The sequence below is a fragment of the Notolabrus celidotus genome, chromosome 1, assembly GCF_009762535.1.
Source record: "Notolabrus celidotus isolate fNotCel1 chromosome 1, fNotCel1.pri, whole genome shotgun sequence".
Lineage (NCBI taxonomy): Eukaryota > Metazoa > Chordata > Actinopteri > Labriformes > Labridae > Notolabrus > Notolabrus celidotus.
This window is the reverse complement of record NC_048272.1, coordinates 487,327-511,492: the sequence shown is the minus strand read 5'-3', so window position 1 is coordinate 511,492 and position 24,166 is coordinate 487,327. Positions and strand designations below refer to the sequence as shown.

Here is a 24,166-nt window from a genome sequence, read left to right as displayed (position 1 = left end):
CTTTGTTACTTGTATTGAAAAGTGCTATACAAATAAAGGTGTTATTATTATTATTATTATTAAAAGGTGACGTCGATGGACTGCCGGCCACTGATTGGTCAGAGAATGTCATCACCGAAGAGTCATGAGGGCGGCGCCAAACACAGGAATCAAACCCGCCATTTTTAAAAAACGACATCAGCACTCTTTTGCTTTCCTCTCTCACTCTGCCTGCGACAAAAAGGCTACAGACCGAGCAGCAAGTACACCATGTCCTCCATTGTTTGTGATTGTTGCGTTTGTGTAGCGTTCAAAATGACGTGGATGCAGTTGCGCGCAGCAGTTTCGTGCAGTTGTGTTATGACGACCACGCCAACCGTGAGTCGGTACTCCAGCTGGTGGAAAAGGAACCCAAACTGAGTAGAGTCGAGTAGAGCCGAGTCGAGTCTAGTAGGGCTGGAACTGTGTAGTGGAAAAGGGCCATTAGTGTCTGTATGATGCATCCTAAAGACTTCTCTTGTTCAGTTTTCAAATTCCCAAGAGCAACTCCTCTTTTTACCCTGTTCTTATGTGGAGGGAACTCTCCCTGTGGCACTTACATGTTCACCAAACTTCCCACTGTATTTAACATACACAAATCAACACTGCATCTCTATCTCATAAACAAAAAAACAAACACAAAAATCAAATCCATATCTACATACCGAAGTATGTAATCAGAGGAAAAAAAAATAAAAAAAATCAACATGGAGACTTTTTCAAACTTCAAAAGTCAGTGTTCAGTAACCAAGCACATCATACCCCTCATCAAACTGACAGACTATACATGAGTGGTACTGCCTAAAGACACTCGAGCCTCGACTCTTTGAAGTTCAATCACAGCAGGGACGTCTGTGGGACACTTAGAATTATAAATATACACTAGATAATCCCCATCATTTTCATAGGATAACTCATTGTGATTACATGAATATGTTAAAAATCCAAAACACATTTTATTATATGTGCTATGCACATCATATACTTTGTGTACATCCCGACTGAAGGCATGCACAGAGTCACAGTGACCAAAGAAGTGTTGTTATAAAGCCACAGTGACAGAAAATGGATTAAATACTTTAAGGTTGGTTGAAAAAAAAAAAAAAAACCCACATGGGTTCTGAAAAAATTAAAGCAACATCTTTTACAACTTCTCAAAAAGCAGAGAATCCATCAGCTCAATGTCGAACATACGCTCTGCTCTCTCCGACCGTCTTCCTCAAAGATCTCACACTAACCAACCCGACCTGCTGAGACTAGGTTTGCATCATAAGAGATTTCAGGGCCAATCACAGGAACTGTTTCCAGTCTTCCATCTCAGAAGATAGGAGACGAAAACAAGAGAATCATCGCTCTGAAAAACTTCCAGTTCAGCTCTTGTGAAATCATCTGAACTCATTTGGGGTATTGTTGATATAAAAGACATGTCATATATATATATTTTTTATCATAATCCCACATGCATCACTGACCTCTAAACGTTAGCTTTTCAATTCTGCATTTAAACTGGCAGTTTGGTTTTCTAAGCCATTACATTCTGTCTAAGGAAGCAGAAGCCAAATATGACAGCAGAAGAGGTGTATGAGTTCTAATCATGAACAAGCTTATCTCCCAAAAGCCATGGATAAATAGCATACGAGTTAATAATGAGAATATCCATGGCTCTGGCTACACTGTAATGCATCAGATGTATTACAAGCATGGTGATCCATATGGCTTATATTAGAGAGCAGCATGGTATGTTTAGCTTGTCCTCTTTCTGAGAGTGAACATGGAAAACTAGGCAAATACATCAACCCACCCTTAAACAAATAATCTGACTGAGTCAAAATACACAAGCAATCCCTGTTTAAGCCCACCCTAACTCATTCTCACCAGAAAAAACAGGATCAAATTCATTACAAAGAGCATAGTGTTTCAGAACGTAGTGATAATGAATCAAAACAAAAAAAAAAGGGTCTATATTGAATTTGCATATATATTTCTGAAAAATTTGTCTTGAGAAATATCTATGTAGCCCTATGTACAGCGGCAGACATATTACATATTTATATATATTTATATATATATATATATATATATATATATAGACCTGGTATTTACAGAATGCAGCCACTAGAGGGCTGCGCAGCATACATCATCGAACAGGAGGGCCTGGGTGTGGAGGTGCGCACCAACACAATCAGGCCCTCAGACATTCTAGAAAATCCACTTCCCTGTCAGAAACGAAAGGGTGTGATATCTGTGGAGGTCTGGCGCAGCTTCCCAAACTCTCCGCCCACCGAGCTCACGGTGTACTGAGGAGGAACAATTCATGGAATTGTTTTTAAAGGTGAACTGACGTATAAAACGAAAACGCATCTGTTGAAATTACATCCATAGCTATGCCAATTCCAAGTATGGTATGCAGCTATATATAAACAAGACAGGCCCCTTGCTTTGGCCTAGATTTACTATTCCAGTTAGATTTGGCGTCTTAGCCCTTTAAAATCTGTGATAATATAGATACTGTATAAGTATACATAGGCTTGAGTAAAGGTGGTATAACAGTGCTTAGGATACATGTGGTAATAATTAACTATTTACAAAAACAAAAAGGAACAAAAAAAAAAGAGAGAGAGAAGGATGAAAAACAATTTCTAAAAGAGAGAAAGAAGCCAGAATGCAGGCTTGGTTTGATTGACAGTTAGCAGTGTAAAAGTAGCTAACACATTTAGTGGCTAATTCTCACCTCAAACCCAGACACCCCAAAGTCCTATCAAAAAACCTCACTAAATTACAGACTAAGTCCTGCACTCTGCAGTTATCCTAAATTATGACATTCTCCTTCATGGGCTGCGAGGCCGGTCACACAACTTTGCTCGCATGCCGAGTGGCTGCATGCGTGGAAAGAGCCGTGGAGCAGCAGCAAGGTTATTTTTAGGTACTGGAAGCGTTTTGAGAAAGTAGTTGACCATACCTTTGGTGAAAGGTGAAAGGTATGTGTTTGATTTGTATACACAGTCATATACATATGCTGCCTTGGAGAGAAGCAGATGAAAAGTAAAATGAAACAAAATAAAAATAAAACAGAAACAGAAACATCATAAAATTCTGAGTAATGTGCAGGCACTGCTTTTGCACCGGTAAACTGAAATGTAGTCCGTACTGTATCTAAATTGTTCCGTGTAAAAGTTACAGTCTCACATAGGTGATGCAAATATAAAACAACCCCAGTAAAACCAAGAGGTAGCTCAACTGAATGGCTAAATGATAACTGAGTATGTTGGTTGTGTTGGTGTGTGTACATCATGTACACACACAGAATGTCCAGGCATCTGAAGCAGCTGTTGGTTGATTTAAATACAGACAAAAACACTGTATGTAAAAAAGAGGTTGTATGTAGAGTTGGATTTGTATCATATGAAGTCTTCTTGTTTACTGTGTCTCTAAACATCTGCTTGCTCTCCACACAACCTTGGCCTTTATGCCAAGATAGACTTAATTAGACAAGACACACACTCACACACACACACACACACACACACACATATCGCTTTCTCTCCTCCACTCACTTCTCCACACCTCCAATTTGGTCCATCCAGCACATCCTCAGATCTCTCCCTTCGTTTTCCACCACCAGGGGTCTCGTCTCCTGCCGCATCTCCAACCTGTGAGTCTTTAGGAGACTTCGCTGCCGAACACCTCCAGCACCAGCGGGGTCAGCTGCATGCTGTGCTCCGGCTGGAAGGAGAGTGAGCGGTACTGTTTGGAGTGCTCCTCGTTGAGGCTGCGCAGATCGGCTAGCTTTTGGATCATTTTGGCGTAGAGCAGACGACCTCCTGGGTGGTGAAGCCGGATGTAGGCCTGCAGGGTCTCCGACAGTCGGTCTTGGAGGGCTTCGATTCGCTCGTGATCCTGAACACCTGGGCGATCTGTAGAGGCGAGGAGAGGAGAGTCTTAAGGCATTTTCACACAAAGGAAAATCATCAGACATCAACAGATTGAGAAAACTATAGAATGACATTGTTAATGTTAAATCTGAATTACTGTCTGTCAACTTTTAAATCAACAATAAAATGAAAAATCTGTGTTTTGATTTCTTCCACTGTGGTCAGGTGGTTTTCTAATTTTAGAGCAGGGAGTGCACATCTATGAAATGTTAATGAGGTGCCTCATATATACAAAGGCATGCAAATGTCCATTTAGTTACACATGCATGCTTGCTTGCTTGCATAACTCTATATATAATATATGCTCTGTATATCCTGCAAAGCTGTACCACACACACACACACACGCGTATTCAGATAGGTGGAAAACCTTCCAGCCTCTGAGACCTGCTCCCCTCTGTGATTTATGTTGAGTAACAGATACTGTCAAATCAAAACTTCCACCCCAATAAGAAGAATGAACCTCTTATATTTATATATATTGAAAAATTGAGACAAACAAGAACACACATGAAAAATTCATGCTGCTGACTCTCTATATGTTCCCTCCTCCACACAATAAAACCTACAGTACCTGGAGAAAGCAGGCAGATGGCCATCAGCAGCACATGTTCCTCCTCGTGCAGGTTGAGCTTCTTCAAGCCCACCTGGAACTTCACCAGCGGCTCCAGCAGCTCCAGAGTGTGGCCAGCTAAAAAGGACACAACCGATCATTACTGTCTATGCAGCACGCAGAATCAGCTTCATACTATATATCACAGAAGAAAAGCCCTCCAGGGAACGTTAGCATCCCTCTTACTCATTAATATTTCACTCTGCCCATCGGAATCATCTCTTGAGAGGTTTTTTTTTTTCCCTGCATGCTGTGCGTTACTCAGGTTTGTTTTCACTAAGAACTAATGGCTGAGAACGCTTTTTAATCAGCAAATTTGAATTCAAAGCAGTACTTACTTCATTTATCTTGTTTTTATACAGGAGGTGTAAATGAGACGCAATGCATATACATTAATTATTGGATTCTAACAGAACAAGAACTTGTATCCATATTTTCTTTCAGGTGCTCGTCTTTTTCAGTTGTTTTTGCTCATAAAATATTAAACACTGATTCATTTTATTAAGTTTTCCCCTTTAAGTTTAAAAAGTGTTAACTAACTAAGATGAAATGAAACACAGCAGTAACTTAAACCACGTTAAAAGACACCCCACTGACAAACTGCCAACGTGAAATGAGGTGCTGATTGAATTTTAAATCCATGTGGAACACAGTTTCCCTTCTTTTTCCATAATCTTAACCAAAAACTTGCAAGAGAAACTCATAAATCTGTATCCTTGTCATGTTCTTGCCGTCTCTTCAGACTTATTTTGCGAAAAGCACAAATTCCTGTCAGGAACACACACTTCTCCTGCTGCAGACAGTAGTTGTTTTGTGTGGTGTGCAGGTCAGGAGTGACATTCTTTGGTTGATCCCAGTCAGAGGGGATCTTATTTGAAAGGCAAATGAAAGCCATGCCCACAGGGGCTTCTGCGGATATGTCAGACTGGTTTAGCTAAAAAAAAAAGAAAAGAAGTGCGTTAACATCCCTTTCCTATGGGTGTGTGCTCAGGCCTCTGCTAGTAACCTTATCTGTACTCCCACACTAATGATCTGGTCGCCTCCTTAACGCTACACTGCTTCCTGCGAGCTCTGAGCGGAGAGTGTTAATGTGTAACATGCGCTTCTTTCTTCAGCTGTTGGCTGAGCTAAATGAGTGAACGGACATGCTGCTACCTCATGGTCCAAAATGCAAACTTGTCTTCACAGAGCTCTAAAAGCGTACACGTGGCAGAGCTCAGACCAACCTTTGGTGACATCACTGATCTGGTATTTGAAGTCAGGTCCGCCACAGCTCCAGGACATGTCCTCCAAGTTGAAGCTCTGATTTGAGCGCAGCATGATCACCTCTATGGCGCTGGACTTGAGCAGGGCAATCTGGTCCTCAGCGGTCAGCTCCCTGCAGAGAAAGATAACACCCACTGAGGTAGCGAAACCACAAATAGTAAACTATTAAACCCAAAGTCCTGAGATAACCTTAATCATGCAACGTTGATCACGTTTAGTTTTGCTAGATCTGATACGGGAGCAGGAAAAACAAGTTAAGATTCAAAACAAGTTAAAGCCCTCTCTGCATGTTTATGTCTGGAGTATGTCAGTCGTATACTTCAAGTCAAAGGATTATGCTTATCAATAGTTTACTGATTGCAGGTTCGAGGTCAGTCTAAGTTTTTTTAAGTTTATCAGTTTTGTGCAAAGTGCCTGAAACATTACTCAAGCTGTTTTATGCGCCATCACCATCACAGCCAAATCCTGCTTCAAGTTGAGTTTTGAAATGGTTCTAAATGTTTTGAAAATTAATCTTCTGAGCTCGCAGCAGACATGAGTTAAAACCTGCGGATCTTTAAGGGAGGTCTGCTGTGTTTTTCAGGCCTTGGGCAGCAGATCATAAGTGGACAAACATTCCAAAGGTAATCCGACCACGTCTATCACTCGCTGCCAGTGAGGACGACAACTTTCAGGAAATACAGGCCCCGACTCGTTTTAGCCTTGACTTTGAGGTGACCCTTGAGACAGTAAGCGTTCTGTCCTTGTCAACGCACTGACAGACAAACATGCTGAAAGGCAACTGTTACTGAGTGGGGAAGGTGGGGAAGGGACGATGAAATAACCTGGGCCGTCTATTGTAATTTTGCCTTGCAGTCAGAAATAATGTGTTAACTCTTGTCTTCTCTCTTTAAGATCCCATAGGAAAATAAATGTAGAGAGGAGATCTCAAAAGTGTTTCATTTCTGTCTCCTAGACAACAATGAGATCTGTTTGAAAGCAAAATGAGACTATAGCTTATGTCTCCTGTTTCTCATTCTTGCCTCCAGAAAAAAAGTTGTAATAAGTCTCAGCTTAGTCTCCCTTTCAGTTCAAAAGGAGATCTGGTCAGAATCTGAAATGATTCTCAGGTATTTCTCAAGTGTTGTGACTCCTTTTGAGCTCAGGTGGAGAAATCAGGGAGCTCTCTCAATTGTCTCAATCTAACCTCATCCATTTGTTTTTGTCAGACTCAGTTTTTGTGTCTCAAGTTGAGCTCAGATGGAGCAAAGAAAGAGCCTGAGCTCATCATATCATCAACATTTATAGTGCCCTGCAAAATTAACATTTCAATGGAATTGTCCACAAACTTACAATTCTCATTAAAACATTTGAACCACTTGCAAGATCAGATATTTAGATGTGAAGTGATCTCTTCTTTGACTTCACAGTATGGTCCTTCCTTTACAAGTCTGTTTGGAACAAAACAACTTCACAAAGATTTAGTGGATTTGAGAGAAATTGCAAAAGATAGAGATTTCATATCTCCAGGTATGACCGACCATTTATTTAAAATATGGGCCACAAAAGGGCTGACCAGATTTATCCAGATTATTACAATTAAAGGGGTGGACTCTTTTGGGCACTGGTGGCCTAGTGGTCTAAGTGGCTCACATACAGAGGCTACAGTCCTCAACACAGGGGTCGCCGGTTTGATTCCCGGCTGGTCAACCATTTCCTGCATGTCTGCCCCCGCTCACTACTCCCCACATTTCCTGTCTCTCTTCAGCTGTCCTGTCAAATAAATGCAAAAAGGCCAAAAAATTACTTTAAAAAAGAGAGGAAAATGAGCCATTAATGAGATCTCTCATTTAAGTCTCAAATAAGACTCATGTCATGGTCTCAACTATTTCTCCTAGTGAATTTTAGGAGAAACTAATGAGAACAATTTGAAACTTGAATGAGGCTGAAGTGAGAATCTCAATTTTGTCTCCGGAGACTTAGAAGAGAAAGCCTTGAGCAGTAAAACTTTCCTCTGGGATGAAACCATGGTCCAATCAAAGTTTCACACAAAAACCTGCCTTTCCTGTAAGAGATCGATCACGTGTTCTAAAAATGTCGTGATCATCAGATAGACAACCTGCAGGCGTACGTGGGAGGCAGACAGGTGAGTGCTCAGTACTAAACGAGTGTCTTCCTCTAAAGTAAGGTAATTACCCTCTAACATACTTCACTGGCTCAACTTCACACTAACAAGATAGAAGCAAAAGTGTAATCTTGTCCAAGGGAAGAACGGGAAGAACGGTACAACATAAAAGAAAAAGATGACAAACTGTAAATGCGTCAGCTATCTTTTAGTTACCAGTGGCCTTTAGACTAGAGCAATCGTTGTGGCACAGTATCGACAAGTCGGGCAGAGAAACAAGTAGTTGTACAAAGTCCTCAATGCACATTTAGGTCAAAAGTCACTCAGCGGCATGTAAATAACAAATACATGGAGGAGGAGTTTGCAAAAGTCAGGCTGTACAATTTTGTTGAAGTAAGGAGATCTCATGGCTTTCTAACACAAGCAGGTCTCTTCTTCATCCAAACAGAAAATCAAAGAAGAGAAATGTCTTATTAAAGACTTGGAAAAAAATACTGACACATTGTCTCTGACTCTTACTGGGATTCTTACTTTTTACTTTATTTTCTGTTTGGGTGAAAAAAAAAATAAAAAAATCAATATTTTCAAAACTACTGAAGAGACAAACACTGTTACAGTTCTTGTTCTCTTTCTTTCACCTGAAAAGCAGAGAGATCATTCACTAGTTCATCATCATGGGCTGCCAACCTTATATGGATAAAAGTGCTAAAATGTTAGTCAAGTGTTTTTTTTTTTTGGCAGGCCACTCAGGGATCATGGAAAACAAACCTTCACCTGCTTCCATCATGTTTGCATACTTCTATTCAACTACAGTTGTAACAGTATAGCTGGGGTTGGTAGTCTCAGAAAACTAGCATGAATTTGAATGTAGCATGTCTTCAGGACTCCGTCTAACCCCTCCCCCCCTCCCCTCAGAGCTCCTCCAAAACGACGCCCCGCTCACATGAACTGATTCATGACCATATGATGGTGACTGATTCAAAACCGGTCCTTACCAAAACATTCTCATAGTGAAAGTTAAAAACACAAACAAACATGGCTGCTGTTAGCTCTCACAACTGTCATGCTAGCATTATCCAGTTGTACTGGTGACACGATATCAGGAGAAAAGTTATAACACATATATAACACTGTAACAGCTCTACTGTTTGTTAAACATGTTCAGTGTAGATGTTCTTAATTCCTACAGTGTTGACAGTCAGTGAAGGCATCAGGAGAGGTGTAGAGTGTGTGAGCGGGAGAGAGGAGAGACAAGAGGAGAAGTTCTTCATTCATTCAAACGTTGATTGTTGCTTTGTTGGTTGGCGCGGTCACGGCCGACAGTGACCGGTTATTAAAGATCAACGTGTTCACCAATCGGCTCGTCATCCGGCGCTACAGTACATCTACATTTTCTGTAGGACTTACTAAATGTCATTCATTCTTCTGCTTGCAGAGCCCCCGTGGTGAGAGCTTTTTAGACTCTGATCCGGACTACAGTCCTGAGCAAAGCACCTCATCGGGTCAGAGGGGACAGGCCCGAGGTCGAGGGAGAGGGGCAGTCAGTAGAGGCAGGGGACTTGGAGTACAGGAAATGGGGAAATGTACGCTTTGCAGGAGGCGGGCAGAACGGCAGGACGGGATTTGATTGGTTTAAAATTGTGGGACCCAAAAACGGTGATTGGTTGGTGTTTTCCCAGGTTTACTCCGGCTGTAGATAGCAGCTTTTTTTTACCTCTCTTTTAAGAACATATTATGTATTGATTACCATCAGGACATAAAGATAATTTTAACCAGTATAACAAAAAGTGGATCTAAATCTGAACACCAACCCCAGCTTTAAGTAGAGGAGATGTCAAACGCAGATGGTGCCCTCTGCCATTTAAAACAAATTTGCTTTACGTTTTTTCATCTCACCGATTTCAATTGCTCCTTTATGTATGGGTTTTGATCTGTTCTACTGTCACGTTCCTTCCACAAACACATACCTGAACCCCGGGATCATCTTTGCGAAACCGATGACCTTTTGAATGCTATAGGAGACGAGGTCAGCCAGGTGAGGCAGCATGGAAAAGCTGGAGGCCTCTTCCTCACTGGAATCGGGGCTGCTGCCCTGCTCGTGGTACATCATCAGCAGGTTGTTGAAGTTCATTTTGGTGTCCACAGACTCTGCAGTGAACAAGATAAAGGCAGCACGGGGAAAAAAAGAAGGAAAACAGAAAAGCAGGGAGAGAAAAGTGGTTATACATGAAGCACATCAATGTCACACTTTGTCGCCATGAAAAGACACATTTGTGCTGATGGACCCCAAGAGAAATCATCAAATATAGAGGCCTTGTTGATGGAAATAACCATCTGAAAATACACAAGCGTCGGGTCAGTAGGAGTTAGATGAAAGCTTAGACGACAGCTATGACAACATGTGAGGCATGCAGAGCTAGCTGGGGTTGTTTTGAGTCATTTGTCTCCACTGAGTGTTGGCGGTGAGCCATGTGACTGTGTCCCTCGCTGAGTTCACCCCATTAGTGACGGATGCATTAATGAACTCATGTTTACTAGTAGGAGTCAGGTGTCTGGGGGGTGGGGGTAGGGGGATGGGTTATTCAGAGAATTTCCACTGGATTCTCAGTGAAGCAGTTTAACAGATAATACAAGCAAACAGCAGAATAATAACAGCATTAGAAAACACAGCAGTCTTAAGTGTGTTTTTCATAGTTTCCCTCCTAATTTCCTGAGACACTTTCACCTTCTAATACAAGGTGTGTTTTCTTTAAGAAGCCAGCCAGGATTTTTGGCTGGTGACATTCATTTGTCTTATTTTCAATATGTGCTTGATTCTTGATGATACCTACACATGGACAGCTGTTGTCTGAGGCTGTGTCTCTTACCTGGAGAGTGACTGAAGGAGTCAGAGGAGGCATCTGACAGAGAGTGGAGAGAGGCAGCTCTACTGGCACTACGCGTCACTGGGCCCTCACGTACGGGAGGCTGCACAGGAGAAAAGGGCATTTAGAAGGACGAAGTCAAAGCAAAAACAAAATAAACAGAAGAAAATAAAAATAAAACCAATCTGTTTATTCATCAAATCAAACCCAGAACACTTATAGCTCATAGCCAGAGATTGTCTGGCTAATAGATAAAGTGTCTGACCATATATGTTCCAAAATGTAAGATATGAAGACGTTTCTTAAAGAACTTATAATGCAGAATACAGTAATCATAAAGGTTTGGAAATACTGTGAAAGGATGGAAGAATCAATTGACAAGTGGAAATAAAAGCATGAATTATTCTTCAAAATCACTGTTAAGTGACTGAATCACGAAAACAGACTTTTGGGAATATCTCCAATTGAGAAGCCGAGAAGGAAACTCCCTGTCATATCTCAGACAGCTGTACAGAAAATATTACAGGATAAACGATCGAAACAATGCAGGGCATCGAGTTTTTATTATCTAATGAGACAGTCTAATCCACCGAAGATCAGCGGAGTCGAGAGGGCTTGGGAGGAGGACCTTCAGGTGGAAATTAATAACAAGGTGTGGAAGGAAATTGTTGGGTCCTGGTGTAGGACGTCTAGGGAAGTTCAGACTAGGTTAACAACATATAAGATAATTCATAGAGGGTACTGGACTCCCTGTAAGATGGCAAGACTGAAGCTATGGGAGTCTGACATTTGCTGGAGATGTGACAGGAGTAGAGGCATATTTTTATGAATGCAAAATGACTTGGAGTTTATGGAAAAATGTAGTAGCATTTCTCAATCAAGCACTGAAAACCAAGTTGCTGTTAAGCCCTACGCTTTGCATTTTAGGTATAATAACAGAGGGGGTTGGACTGTCACGTGGCCAGACTCTGTGGTGTAGATTGGCTCTGACCACAGGATGTAGGATTTTGCTCAGACACTGGAAAACTAAAAGTAGCATCTCTTTTAATGAACGGCTGGGAGAAATGATGAAACTCATTTTTAAAAGGTAAACAACAGACAGGAGATGTGTTTGGACATATGGAGCCCCTTTATGGATATAATACAATACAGAATAACTACCTTTGTTTATGAGTGTGATGAGAGTGTGTGAGTGGTTGCGATGCACTGAGCTCTGTGTTTTCCATGTGAGAAATTAGTTTTGTTGTATATTTTATTTATTCATCTATTTTTGTTTTTATTACTGTTTGTTTGGTATAGCTATGTCTTTCTTTTGTCATTGGCCTTATCACTACTTTTTATGTGAAATGTATTTGTTTTCTGTATTGTTTTATTTCTTCCTGAATTTTGCACTTTCTTGAAAACAAAAAAAAAAAGTGAATTACAGAATCACTGTTAAGTGCAAAACATACAATCCAGATTAAAATTGAAGCTATTTGCAATCCAGCTTTAACCCTCCTATTACCCTTGGGGTCAATTTGACCCCATTCAATGTTTAACGTCTCTGATAGGGATGTACATTTTAAGTATTTTCCGTGATCGATTTTTTGGAAATGTTAACGATCAATTATCGATTAATTGATAAGAAAAAACATTATTATTCTTACGTCAAAAACAATGCCAAATAGGTTGTTTTGCCCCTAAATTGTATTTTCTACAGCAACAAAATGCATCTAACTGACGGGATTGAATACGGGCACACGTTTGACACGCAGAATATCAACGATCAGGCTCATTAAAATATTCTCTGTGGACATAATCTTATAAAGTGAAGGCTCATAATACTAACAGAAAAGTACTTCAGACTCACAGTGTCCAGTTTTCTGTCTACTCGTTCTTATTGAGAAAAATAAACATGTGTATTCGATCAGGTGTCAGCCAGGAGCGCAACCGGGTCATAATCAGTCCCGCTGGAGAAAAGCCAAGACGGATCTGATGTTGCTGGTCTGTAAACATAGCGTACCTGAATTTCCCACCTGTCTTTTGCCTTTGTATCCAAAGGTGGGAAATATCCTGTTTAAAGCTGTCAACCTTTGTGTGCGTGTTGTTGTTGGCAGCAGTTTTGTATTGATCCGCTTTTAAAAAGCACACGTGGAGACCTGACGCACAGCCGCAGCCGCCAGCTGAGCGTCTCCGCTGTGCGCAACACCTTTAACAGCTGATTCACATCCAAACATGCTTTAAACTTAAAACACCTCCCTGATAGATGAGTGTAATATGAGACCACATGATGTTTGTTCCACGTGACGGAAAATTGATAACAATCAATTAATCAATAATCGATTAATTGTGGTCATCCCTAGTCTCTAAATGAATGACTAACATCATTTTTTTGGCTTCAAATTTCATGACTTCTCCTAATTTAATGTGGAAAACTTGGAAAACATAAAATTAAAATGTTGATATGTTCCAATTTCCTGTAAAACACGTTGACGCATCAGTGTTCCTTGGGGTCAATTTGACCATTTTACACATTTGTTTTGGTTGTTCTGGATGATATTGAGGTCACTATAACCAAGGACACTTCCACATGTGATTGCAGGAGCTGGGATCGAACCGCCAACCTTTAGATTGAGATATAATATTTCCAGCCACCGTGTCTCTAAAGACATTTAAAGGTGACATATCATGCAAAATTGACTTTTTACTGGTTCTTTACCTGAAATATGTGTCCCTGTCTACAAACCCCCCGAGAATGAAAATAATCCATTCTGCCCCTGTTCTGATTTCTCCACCTTTCTGTAAATGTGTGCTGAAACCAGCCGTTTCAGACTTCCGTGTTTTTGTTACGTAACAACAATATCCGGTCTGTCACGGAGTCAGAGCTCGGAGCTTGTTCAGCCCATAGACTGTGTAAAATACAACTCAACCCCTCCTCCGTTTTTCATTACCTGCACAAATGTGTGCTAACAAGGAGCTTAGGAGGGAGGCATGCTAGTTGTAGGCTGTCTTAATAAACACAAAGGTCGGTTTTACTCCCCACGTCTGCAGATTTGAAGATCTAGTGGATGATTTTTATTTATCATGGATAAGTGCTAGCGCTAATTAGCATAGCCACATAGCTATATGTTCATAGCTGTAGCTGTAGCTGTAGCTGTGTACCAAGACACACGTCGACATACTGACAAATAAAACAACAAGAAACAGAAAATCTGTGACCAATCCTTCATAAAAGGTCCTGCTGCCTTTCTGGTAGAGGTCAGTTTTACTCCCCACGTCTGCAGATTTGAAGATCTAGTGGATGATTTTTATTTGTCATAGATAAGTGCTAGTGCTAGTTAGCATAGCCACATAGCTACATGTTCGTAGCTGTGTACCAAGACACACGTCTACATACTGATAAATAAAACAACAAGAAACACTAAATCTGTGACCAATCCTTCAGAAAGGTCCTGCTACAGGCGCCTCTCCGTCAGGATCAGATTCAGAGGGTTGAAGTAACGTGATCTCTGAGCAGCCGTGTATATTCAGCCAACATGTAAACATTAGATCAACGTGCTGGAGAGCCGAGGCACATCCACTTCTGGAGGGGGCGTGGTCAGAGGGAAAACAGAGTGTTCTGATGAGGAATGAAGAAGAGGACTTTTCAGGCAGACCAAAATCTGATTTCAAAGTGTTTTTTTGAGCATAAACTTTAAAGACATGTTTTGGGGACCTCTTAGACCAATATATATTGATGAAAAAAGCGTGATATGTCCCCTTTAATGATGAGTCCTGTGTCATATGTGTTGATAACATAGAAACAAGGCAGGGCCGACAAGAGCATGACAAACTCACTGCAGTTTGATGTTCTGTTTTACAAATATAAAGTCCAGGAGGGTTAAAGTGTATTTCATCATCAACTGGAGATTTCCCCCCTGCAACAGCACTAAAGGGTATCATCTAAAAGGAATCAGAAAGAAAGGAAAATAGAAAAAGAGTAGATCTATGTTCTGATGTTTGTCTGTTTAAGGTGATGTAACCATCTTGCACATATTTGAAAAAGATGTCAGTACAGTTATTTTGCCTAATAACAGTAGAGATAAAATGCTGTTTCTCCAGCAGCACTGTTGTTGATATTTGTACATAAAGCTGAAAAACACTTCAGTTGGAAGAACAATATGAGCTGGATCCAGGTGGGATTATTGTTGATATTAGTAGAGGCATTAAGTATTGCATCTTGGGACACAAACCCTGAAGCGGCAGAAGTCAGAGTAGGAGTCGTCATATGTTTTGTGGTGCGCCTCCACCAGAGTGGTGATGACCTGACTCTGTTCATCAGAGAGCCGGGGCCGCTGGGCCTCTCTCTCTGCTTCGCGCTGCGCCTCCTCGTCCTTCCTCCGTTGAATCAGGTCCTTCTTCCTCTGCACTTCCTCGTCTGTCAGGATGACTGAGGGTGCAAGTAAAAAAGGAGACAAAGAAGGGGAGAGAGTGTTTGATTATATGAACACACACACAGGAAAAATAAACGTGAGAAAATCAGGCAGAGTAAAGACTTTTTTTTTTTATATATAAAAGCAGAAATAAGGTAGGGCAAGAGCAGGCCCACATGGAGGGGAACAATGACAGAAATATGTATGTAAGACAAATTTACAGAACACAGAGCTTTTCAAGCTTTCCAGTATGTACTTGTGTTTCGCATTGTGATGACAGCTATGTCAATGTGTTGTTGGGTGGAGGGGGGGGGGGCTGCTATTCCCTAGAGGAAGAGCATGGGAGGGGACGGGTCCACATGGAGACCCCTGCTGCAGTGAACAACTGAGAGCTTTGTCTGTGTTCTGTTTGCTCCTTGTTGTTCCAGCCACTGAATTAGCTCACAGAAACCGAGAGAGAGAGAGAGAGAGAGAGAGAGAGAGAGAGAGAGAGAGAGAGAGAGAGAGAGAGAGAGAGAGAGAGAGAGAGAGAGAGAGAGAGAGAGAGAGAGAGAGAGAGAGAGAGAGAGAGAGAGAGAGAGAGAGAGAGCGCTGAGACTCGACAACAGCAACGTTGCAACAGCAACGCCACTGGCTCCTGTTCATGTACAGTAAATCGCAGTGCTGCTTCTCCCTCCACTTTTGTGGTATTCCCAGAAAACACACTCAGGGGAATGAACATTCGGCTGGAAGTGAGAGGCCTTTGCTTAAAAGAGGCCTGTGGACAATATCCGGATATCAGGGGGAAACAAGAAGAAATGTACCTGCTATTTAGAGAAGGAAAATAAACATGACCGTGTGGAAAGAGGAGGCCTCGCTGGATTGTACATAACAGCAGGTGTTTAAACTTCAGATGGAGTATACTTTCTTTTGCAACGTGGGGAGGCTCTGCTGGTTCAAATAGAACATGTAAACATGCTAATGGGAGCAAAGACCCCTAGATACTTGACCCCAGGCCAAATATTACATAATAAATACAAAACTGCAAAACAGAATTGTGTAAATTTTACTACCTAGCGAAAAAGAAGACACATGAATAAAAGTGGCTTTAATGTTTCTTCTATACAGTGGGTTATATTTATGTGTAAGTACCTACTTAGCAGTGGAGACTACTATACAGTATCTATTATCCCAAAAGTACATGGCAACAACAAAAGGTTTCATTTGAATGTTTTCACAAATATCCCACCTTGGCATTTTAATCTTTTATAATCATTTATTGTAAGAACCCTGCAATTACCTGCAAAACCTGAGAAGTTAGGAGCTTTGTTCTGAAAACATACAGGTCACATGTCATACTTACACTCTTTCATCATGCCAATGTCCACACAGCGTTTGAGCCGGCATGCCTGGCAGTGGCGCCTGTTGTCCTTGGTGATGGTGCAAGTGCCATTAAAGGGACACGTGAAGGAAGCCTTGCGCTTCATACTGCGCCTAAATAAATTGCATCAAATTAAACAGCCTGTTAAAATATTTCTTTATGAACACACACACAAACATAATTCAAGGTAATCCCTGGCATTAGTTTTGTTAGGACTCTTTGTGTTAGTGTGAGCATGTTTGCAACTGTGCTGATCATTGAATCTAAATTTAACAAATATAGCACTGAGTGTTTTGCTCAAATTAAAAATCAAGGCGCAACTGGAAACATATTTTTGCCCTTTGAGCCTGGAACTGTGTGAAACAGTATAAACATGGACGAGTGCCAAGGAATCCAGGGATAAAACATAATTCTTGCCAAACATGACGCAAAGCATAATGATTTAGTTGGTGACGGACGTGTATGTATGAACAATTAAACACAGATGTGAGCGAAAACACACCGAGGAGCATGCATGGTGAGAGTTCAAACGAGGGCCAGCTGAGAGACGAGGAAGGAGATTATCAAACATCCGTCTTTTTTATCCTCGCCTTTAAATATCAACACTGCCGAGAGGAACAGGCGTAAACTGGCGGATACATCACGCACCCCAGCTTTACAAGATCATGCTCTGCTCTAGTTTTGTCTTCAGCTGAATTGGAAACCCATGTGTGTAAGAATGAGCAAGAAGCAGCCAATACATGAAATATAAGAGCAAGCTTATTTACATTCTCTACGTGCTGTCGGGCATTACTGAGATCTTTAATGTTGTCAGCTGTTATGTGTGTGTTCTTGAGTAACTGTGGGTGGTAATTACATTTAACGTTTGTGTGTGGGTGGTCATTATATACATCAATGCAGAATCACACCTTTGTTTGTATGCTAATGTGAACATGTGTCAATAACCTGATCAGTATGCATGTTTTTGTTGTCGTCCAGCTGGTGTGAGCTGTTGTTCTGCTACATAAGGCTTACTCGGTGTGTATATGCATTAGACATGCAAATGTGTACCTGCTTTAGAGAGTATCTGTGACATTACATAGACATGTGTATACCTGAAGAAACCCTTGCATCCCTCACAGGTCATGGCGTTGAAGTGGAAGCCGGTGGCTTTGTCACCACACACGCCGCAGATCCGTGGCATGTTCCTATCAAACTCATCGAGGGCCACAGTGGATGTGCTCACAACAGTTGTCTCCATTACTAAAAACAGAGAGAGAGAGAGAGAAAGACAAATTGGATCAGCTTGCAGTTATACAAGTTGTTCTTGCTCAACAACTTTGCCTCTAATCAATAAGTAAACAAAGAAACACAACTGAAGCAGTTAACTTCCAGAGTCTGAAGTAAATGTAAGGATGTTTAAACCTACATCAAGTGGGTCACACTTTTTCTTCCTGTGTACACGCAAACAAAACAGTGTCCTGTTCCCCCCGACTCATTCATGTCCCTCATCAAACATTTCAAGGTAAACTCAACTCCATTGTTTGTGTCCTGGGGCGAGGAACGAGGGGCCATATGAACCAAGTGGAAAAACCCTTGTTCCCCTCCAAAACGCTGGATCTGGGTTACATTTGATTACATAGCGCTCAGAGTATCCATTTCACTTAACGGCCTCGTGAGAGGGAGGGGGGAAAAAGGCATGTCACCGCAAGGCTAGCATCCTCATAAACAAACAATCACTGTCCTTTTCACAAAGCTCCTTTCTTATTCTTTTCTTTGCTTCTCCGGCAGAGGGAAAGCAGAGCGAATGATTGAAGGGGGTAAGGGGGCTGAGGGAGGGGTGGGGATGGTAACTAATCCAATACAAACCTCTACAAACTCACAAATCAACAGCCAATGAGGAAAAGGGCCCAGCTGAATAATTCAAAATGTTCTGACCGATCGCTCCATCACTCATGGCTATTCAAGAAGAAAGAAAAAAAATTGCACCACAAGTCTCAGACACTACTCTGAAGAAATGTAGAATTGTTTTGTTTTTCTATTGAAGCAAAGTGTGATCTGGACCAGTTTTATTACCAGGACATGATGTCCTTACTAAAACAAAAGGTCAAAAGGGGGAGGAAACAGAGGATCCAGTCTTTGGTTTAGTGCTGCAGGCATCGATGATAGCTCTGACTCAGGCCTCTTATTACATGTTGACGTCTCGCATCGCAACCCCACAGGCTTTATCCAGGAATATTTAACACATTGAATAGTACTATACAACTCACAGTGTATCTGCACACAAGAGGACGGAACAGCTTGTGACTGCAAATATTTCAGGAGGGAATTCAGGATACAAGTTGAAAAAACTAATTGAATTGGTACTCAGTAGAACATCCACTGTTCAGTGGAAGAGCGGTGTGCCACACTGTTTTGTTTGGTTACGATGACAGACTGGCCTTTAGTGACAGAACAGGCTAGGGTGTGTCCTTGACTGTCCTTTTGTTTCCTCTCAACGTCTTGGTACACAAGCACAAATGTTTATTTAAAAGTCTTTCACAATGCCACACCTGGCTTTGAAAGCTGCACTAGTAATATCAAACAAAGATTTTGCACCTTCATGTTAATGTTACAAAAGCATATACACACAAGAAGAAAAGGCCTCCAGGCTGTTTATTCTGTGGTAACACTTTTAATCAGTCCCTCCAGGATTTCGTGGGATTTTTTTGTGATTGTTGCGTCCCCAAAAACCTTGAATTTGCGGCAGCTTTTTGAAAAAATTGCGGTGAAAGTTGCGATTTTTTTTTTTGCTTTTTTCCCCTAATAACATCTCAGGGGCAAGTAAATACACTAAATTACAGTTGTTTTTAGAAATCATTCTTGATGTGGCCACTGACTGTATTTTGATTCTCTTGATTCACAGAAAAATGCCATGAAAGGACCGTATTGCACATTTACGACGGTCCCTGAATGCACCTCGCTGCGACTGATGCACAGTCAGTTCACGGCACTCTGAAATTAATCTGCATCTTTGATGACAAGGAGTCGATCAAAACTTACTGAATGTTTCTGATGTATCACCAAACTGGATTAAATCAAGCTGTAGAAGCATGGCTTTTTACGGTAACCACGGCAACAACGTCAAACATCAAATAGTAAACAGACGTCCCCCCGGTTGTGTCTTTGTCACTAACGCACACCGGGGGGTAAAAATCCTCAATGAAGATGAGACAGATGCATGGAGGTGAGGAGAGCTGGTTCATAAAGCACACCTGCTGCAGGTAGAGACCAAGCTAACACTGAGCCCCTCAATCTATAAATAACAACGTTGTCATGGTCACTTGTCCTGCCTGCTGTCCCCTCTCTTCACCCGTTCTCTGTGCGTGTTTTGTTGCTGAAAAGTGCCGATCAAGTGAGGACTTACGTTTATGTTCCAAGAAGTCAAATTGATGACAAAACCGATGACGTGCAGGGGCTGAGATTGATGTAATTGGTCAAATTTGCAGGAAAGTTGCGGTGAGTGTATAAAATTGCAGGGCCGCGAAAAAATCGCACTGATTGGTTGAATTTGCGTTGATAGTTGCGATCGCGAAATCGCAACTTCCTGGAGGGACTGTTTAATACATGTGATGTTACATGAAAAGACAGGTTTTACATTTCAAGTTTTCACACTGGCTTTAATTTTTTTAATGTTTTGAAACTGAATTTATTTGCTTTGAAAGAATATTTAGCCTACTTGAAAATTCAGCTCCCTATTTTCCTTAAATTCAATAATAAAAAATTCAGATTCAGTTTTACAATTCAATTTCAGTTCCGCGTGGCACAACCATTACGTCATCTACGTCCGTGAGGAAGAGTCCTCCAGCACAGATCATAGTTTTCAGTCACGTGACCACCGTAGAAGCCTTGAGGGCAAAAAAGAGCGTGACGGCTTCCATTCATTCAGACGTTTAAAACCATCTCTCCCTCCCAAAAATTCACCATCAATCCTTGACACTAAATATGATCCTTCTCCTTAACTTAAACAAGAATACTTTATCATCACACTGTCAGGATAAAAGAGCCCGGCTCAGAAAACAGACCTTAGTACTAAGCTAGCGCTAGCTGGTCAGCTAGCGGTGTCAACAAGTTACTGCTGGAGTTGTTTACACCAGTTTACACACACTGACCGTGTCAGGAGGAGTACATCCACTAAACACACAATAATTAAAAAACTCTGTTTACTTCAATTTACCTTTAATGAAATGTTCAAAGCTCAAAGACGTGTGGACTTTTATTATTGTTTTGTTCCCTCAGCAGGGACAGCAGAGGGTCTAATAGAATTAATCCACATCTCCTCCTCTCAGGGTTTTATTTCTAAGATGGGAATCTTAAAGGGATATTTCAGTGTTTTTGAAGTGGGGTTGTACGAGTTTTATGTCACCAGTAAGTGTACTAGCCACAACGAATGCCGGTCAGCTCAGCCCCTGTTGTGAGAAACTACAGGACAGACAGCAGCAAGCTAGGCTACAGAGTCTGGGTGTCATCCTCGACAGCACCCTCTCCTTCACCTTCCATATCAACCACGTCACCCGGTCTGCCTACTTTCACCTTCGCAATATTAACCGTCTCCGTCCTTCACTCACTCCCCACTCCACGGCCATTCTTGTTCACAGCCTCGTCACCTCCCGTTTGGACTATTGCAACTCCCTTCTGTTTGGTCTCCCCCACAAAACCCTCCATAAACTACAACTGGTTCAAAACTCAGCCGCCCGTATCATCACACGCACCGCCTCCTTCCACCACATCACACCCATCCTGCAACAGCTCCACTGGCTCCCCATCACACACCGGATCAACTACAAAATACTTCTCCTCACCTTCAAATCCAAACACAACCTCGCCCCTCCATATCTCTCTGACCTCCTCCATACTGCCACACCCGTCCGCACCCTCAGATCCTCCTCCTGCTCCATCCACCTCACTGTCCCCCCTGCTCGCCTTGTTACCATGGGGAGCAGAGCCTTCAGCCGCTCTGCTCCCCAGCTCTGGAACTCTCTCCCACCTGACCTCCGCAACACTGACTCACTCCCACATTTTAAATCCAAACTCAAAACCCATCTGTTTAAACTGGCTTACTCCATCTGACCACAACTCCTCTGTCCATTCACTTCAAACTTTTTAAATTGTGTTTTATTTCCTGTTTGTTATTTAAACTCGGTTTGTTTTTAATGTTGTAAGGTGACCTTGAGTGCCAAGAAAGGCGCCTATAAATAAAATGCATTATTATTATTATTATTATTACAGTTTCTGCAGACCGGGTCAGTCCTACCATGTAATTCAGCTAATTTTGAAAGCCTCTGACCCGAGTACTCATCTCGGTTTAGTTGATCTTTTCAGCACTTCAATTTGACATCAGAGAGCCTGTTTGTTTTTGCATTATTTGTGGATGCAACACAGACGTGCTCCTCCGCCTGCATCGCACTGATCAGCTGTTCAGGTCTGCAGGTTCAAAGTCATTAAAATACAACTAAATTTAATAATGAGGGATTCTGACAATGCCGATGTCATGCTGTTTACTGCAGACACACGTGGACAAACTTCTGAGCTGATCTGGAGAGCAGGAGAGATCCAGAGTTACCTGGTGGAGCAGGTGTGTAACGTGTGAGCTAATGCACACAGTTTACACACAATGAACTGAGAAAACTTCATGCTGTCACAAGCAAGACTTAACAACAATTCCCAACAGACCTTTGGGAACTAAGATATACCAGCAGATCACAAACTAGTGTGGCTAGTATAATTAGTGACATAAAACTCATACAGCCCCACTTCAAAACAATGAAATATCTCTGTAAGAAGCCTCGTCAGAAAACTGAAGAACAACGGTCAACTGGGGGGGAGGGGGGCGTTCCATAAGTGCATGAAAACTATGAATAGGAGCTGTGTGAATCAGACAGACCTGCAAATCTTGGTCAGTTTGCATTTGGCATGTGCATCCTTTTCTTTGGAACCTAACACTGTTGAGTTGTTTTACCCGGATACAGTGATGCCACTTTTTGATTGGCTGTTGGGTAGCTATATTCCTGCCTATCCATTTGATTAGCTGGTGCGTGGCAAGCTCCTTCTGAAGGAAAAGCGGCGCAACTTGGTGGTCGTTGTCCTAGTAATTATTGTGCGTGAGAGAAATGCAAAGTGTGGCGTGTGAACAGGTTGAGATGCGCCCAATGCTTGAGACTTGAGAGCCCTGTGTTCAATTTCAGTTTCTAGTGGCACAAATCTCAGCCCATAGAAAGCACTTCATACACATTTGACCAGAGTATTTCCATGCTTCTTTAAAAAACTGGCAGCTATTCGCCTGTAGAGCATTAAATGTGTTTAAGTCTGTGGCTGCTTTCCATATATAATTAGTCCTGTTGGCAGGTCTAACATATTAGCTACAAAATCCCAACAGCTATTGTGAAATGTAATGATACACAGCAGTGACCTGTATAAATCTGTGACCAGTGCAGCCCTGAGCTAATCATAAGAATTGCTCGACTGCATGTTGGCAAACTAATCCCTGGAGGCATCCTCACTCATCGCTCACTGTGAACCACCAGGAAAAAAAACACCACAACAACACCCATTTACCTTCCTACATGATCAACTGATCAGTGAAGTCAGTCCTCTGTGATTGCATTCAGCCTCGACAGGCCATTACACTAAATGCACAGTGGTATTGAGAGCGCGCTAAATAATGCATCAGGTTATTAGACCAGATCTGTACTCATTCCAGTCTCAGGCACGCAAAGCCAGGAAACAGGTTTGGAGCTCTCTTGAATGTCTAACTCCTGAGTGATAAACATATTGTGTGAACAAAGTAGACGGCATCAATCAAGTCTTCCATTGCAGTAATGAGGTGAAATATTACACATGCGGCATATTTTACACTGACATCAGGCCTAAGGATAAAAAAAAGAGTAACCCGGCTTTGATTTCCGATTAGTTTACAGCGCTGAGTCTTGCTCCATGATGGTGAACCAGATATGGATTAATCATCTGACAGCTGGCTAATAAAAGCTGCTATGTATAATTAAAACATTAGATATGAAGCATATAACACTAGTCTGCTTGTGTATTGTAATCAGACAGTATGAGAGTTTTACATGTGGTGGGGGTGGGGGGGGGGTGCTCGCTCGAGTGGCTGCTTGTTGCAGCAGCTCTCTCTTCGTTATTGTTTTTTCATATCTGTTTAATTAGGGTCTGAGCACCGATGGTGGCGAAGGCCCTATTGTAACCCTAAGGATTGTTCTGTCTTCCGCCACTTAAAACGCATTTTTGGACCCCTGAACGTGAATGAAAGCGCGGAGACTTTTGCACACTCATCGGGTCTGGTGAAAATTGCAATTTATTATAAGTCTCGCAAAAAAATTCTCAGTAGCGCCGCTTAGAGGTAAAAAAAAAAACACCCTATGCATAGAGTTTTTTTGAGCTACATGCATGAAAAGTTCTACCCATATTCATGGCTTCAGGACGCACAAAAAAGTCTCTTGCACCCATATCCGAAACTCAACAGGAAGAGCGCCACCTAGCTTTGAACATGAAAAATGGGGCCAAAATGAATCAGAGCAAGGGTGCATACTTTTGCTAATTTCTCCTAGAGCTTTTCTCCGATTCAGTCCAAACGAGGCACATTC

General features: G+C 41.8%; 1 protein-coding gene across 1 annotated transcript in view; it reads right to left on the bottom strand.

The window, feature by feature from the left end:
• Positions 1-950: 950 nt before the first annotated feature.
• Positions 951-24,166, bottom strand: part of LOC117823154 (vitamin D3 receptor B) — a 34,883-nt gene continuing 11,667 nt past the window's right edge. Inside the window, exons 3-10 of the mRNA XM_034698238.1 lie at positions 17,642-17,789; positions 16,530-16,660; positions 15,008-15,204; positions 10,800-10,899; positions 9,900-10,080; positions 5,789-5,940; positions 4,524-4,640; positions 951-3,932 (exon numbers count right to left, since the gene is read on the bottom strand). Of these exons, the coding sequence (XP_034554129.1) occupies positions 3,679-3,932; positions 4,524-4,640; positions 5,789-5,940; positions 9,900-10,080; positions 10,800-10,899; positions 15,008-15,204; positions 16,530-16,660; positions 17,642-17,787 (1,278 nt within the window). The 5' untranslated portion in view covers positions 17,788-17,789 and the 3' untranslated portion in view covers positions 951-3,678. The remainder of the gene's footprint in view (positions 3,933-4,523; positions 4,641-5,788; positions 5,941-9,899; positions 10,081-10,799; positions 10,900-15,007; positions 15,205-16,529; positions 16,661-17,641; positions 17,790-24,166) is intronic.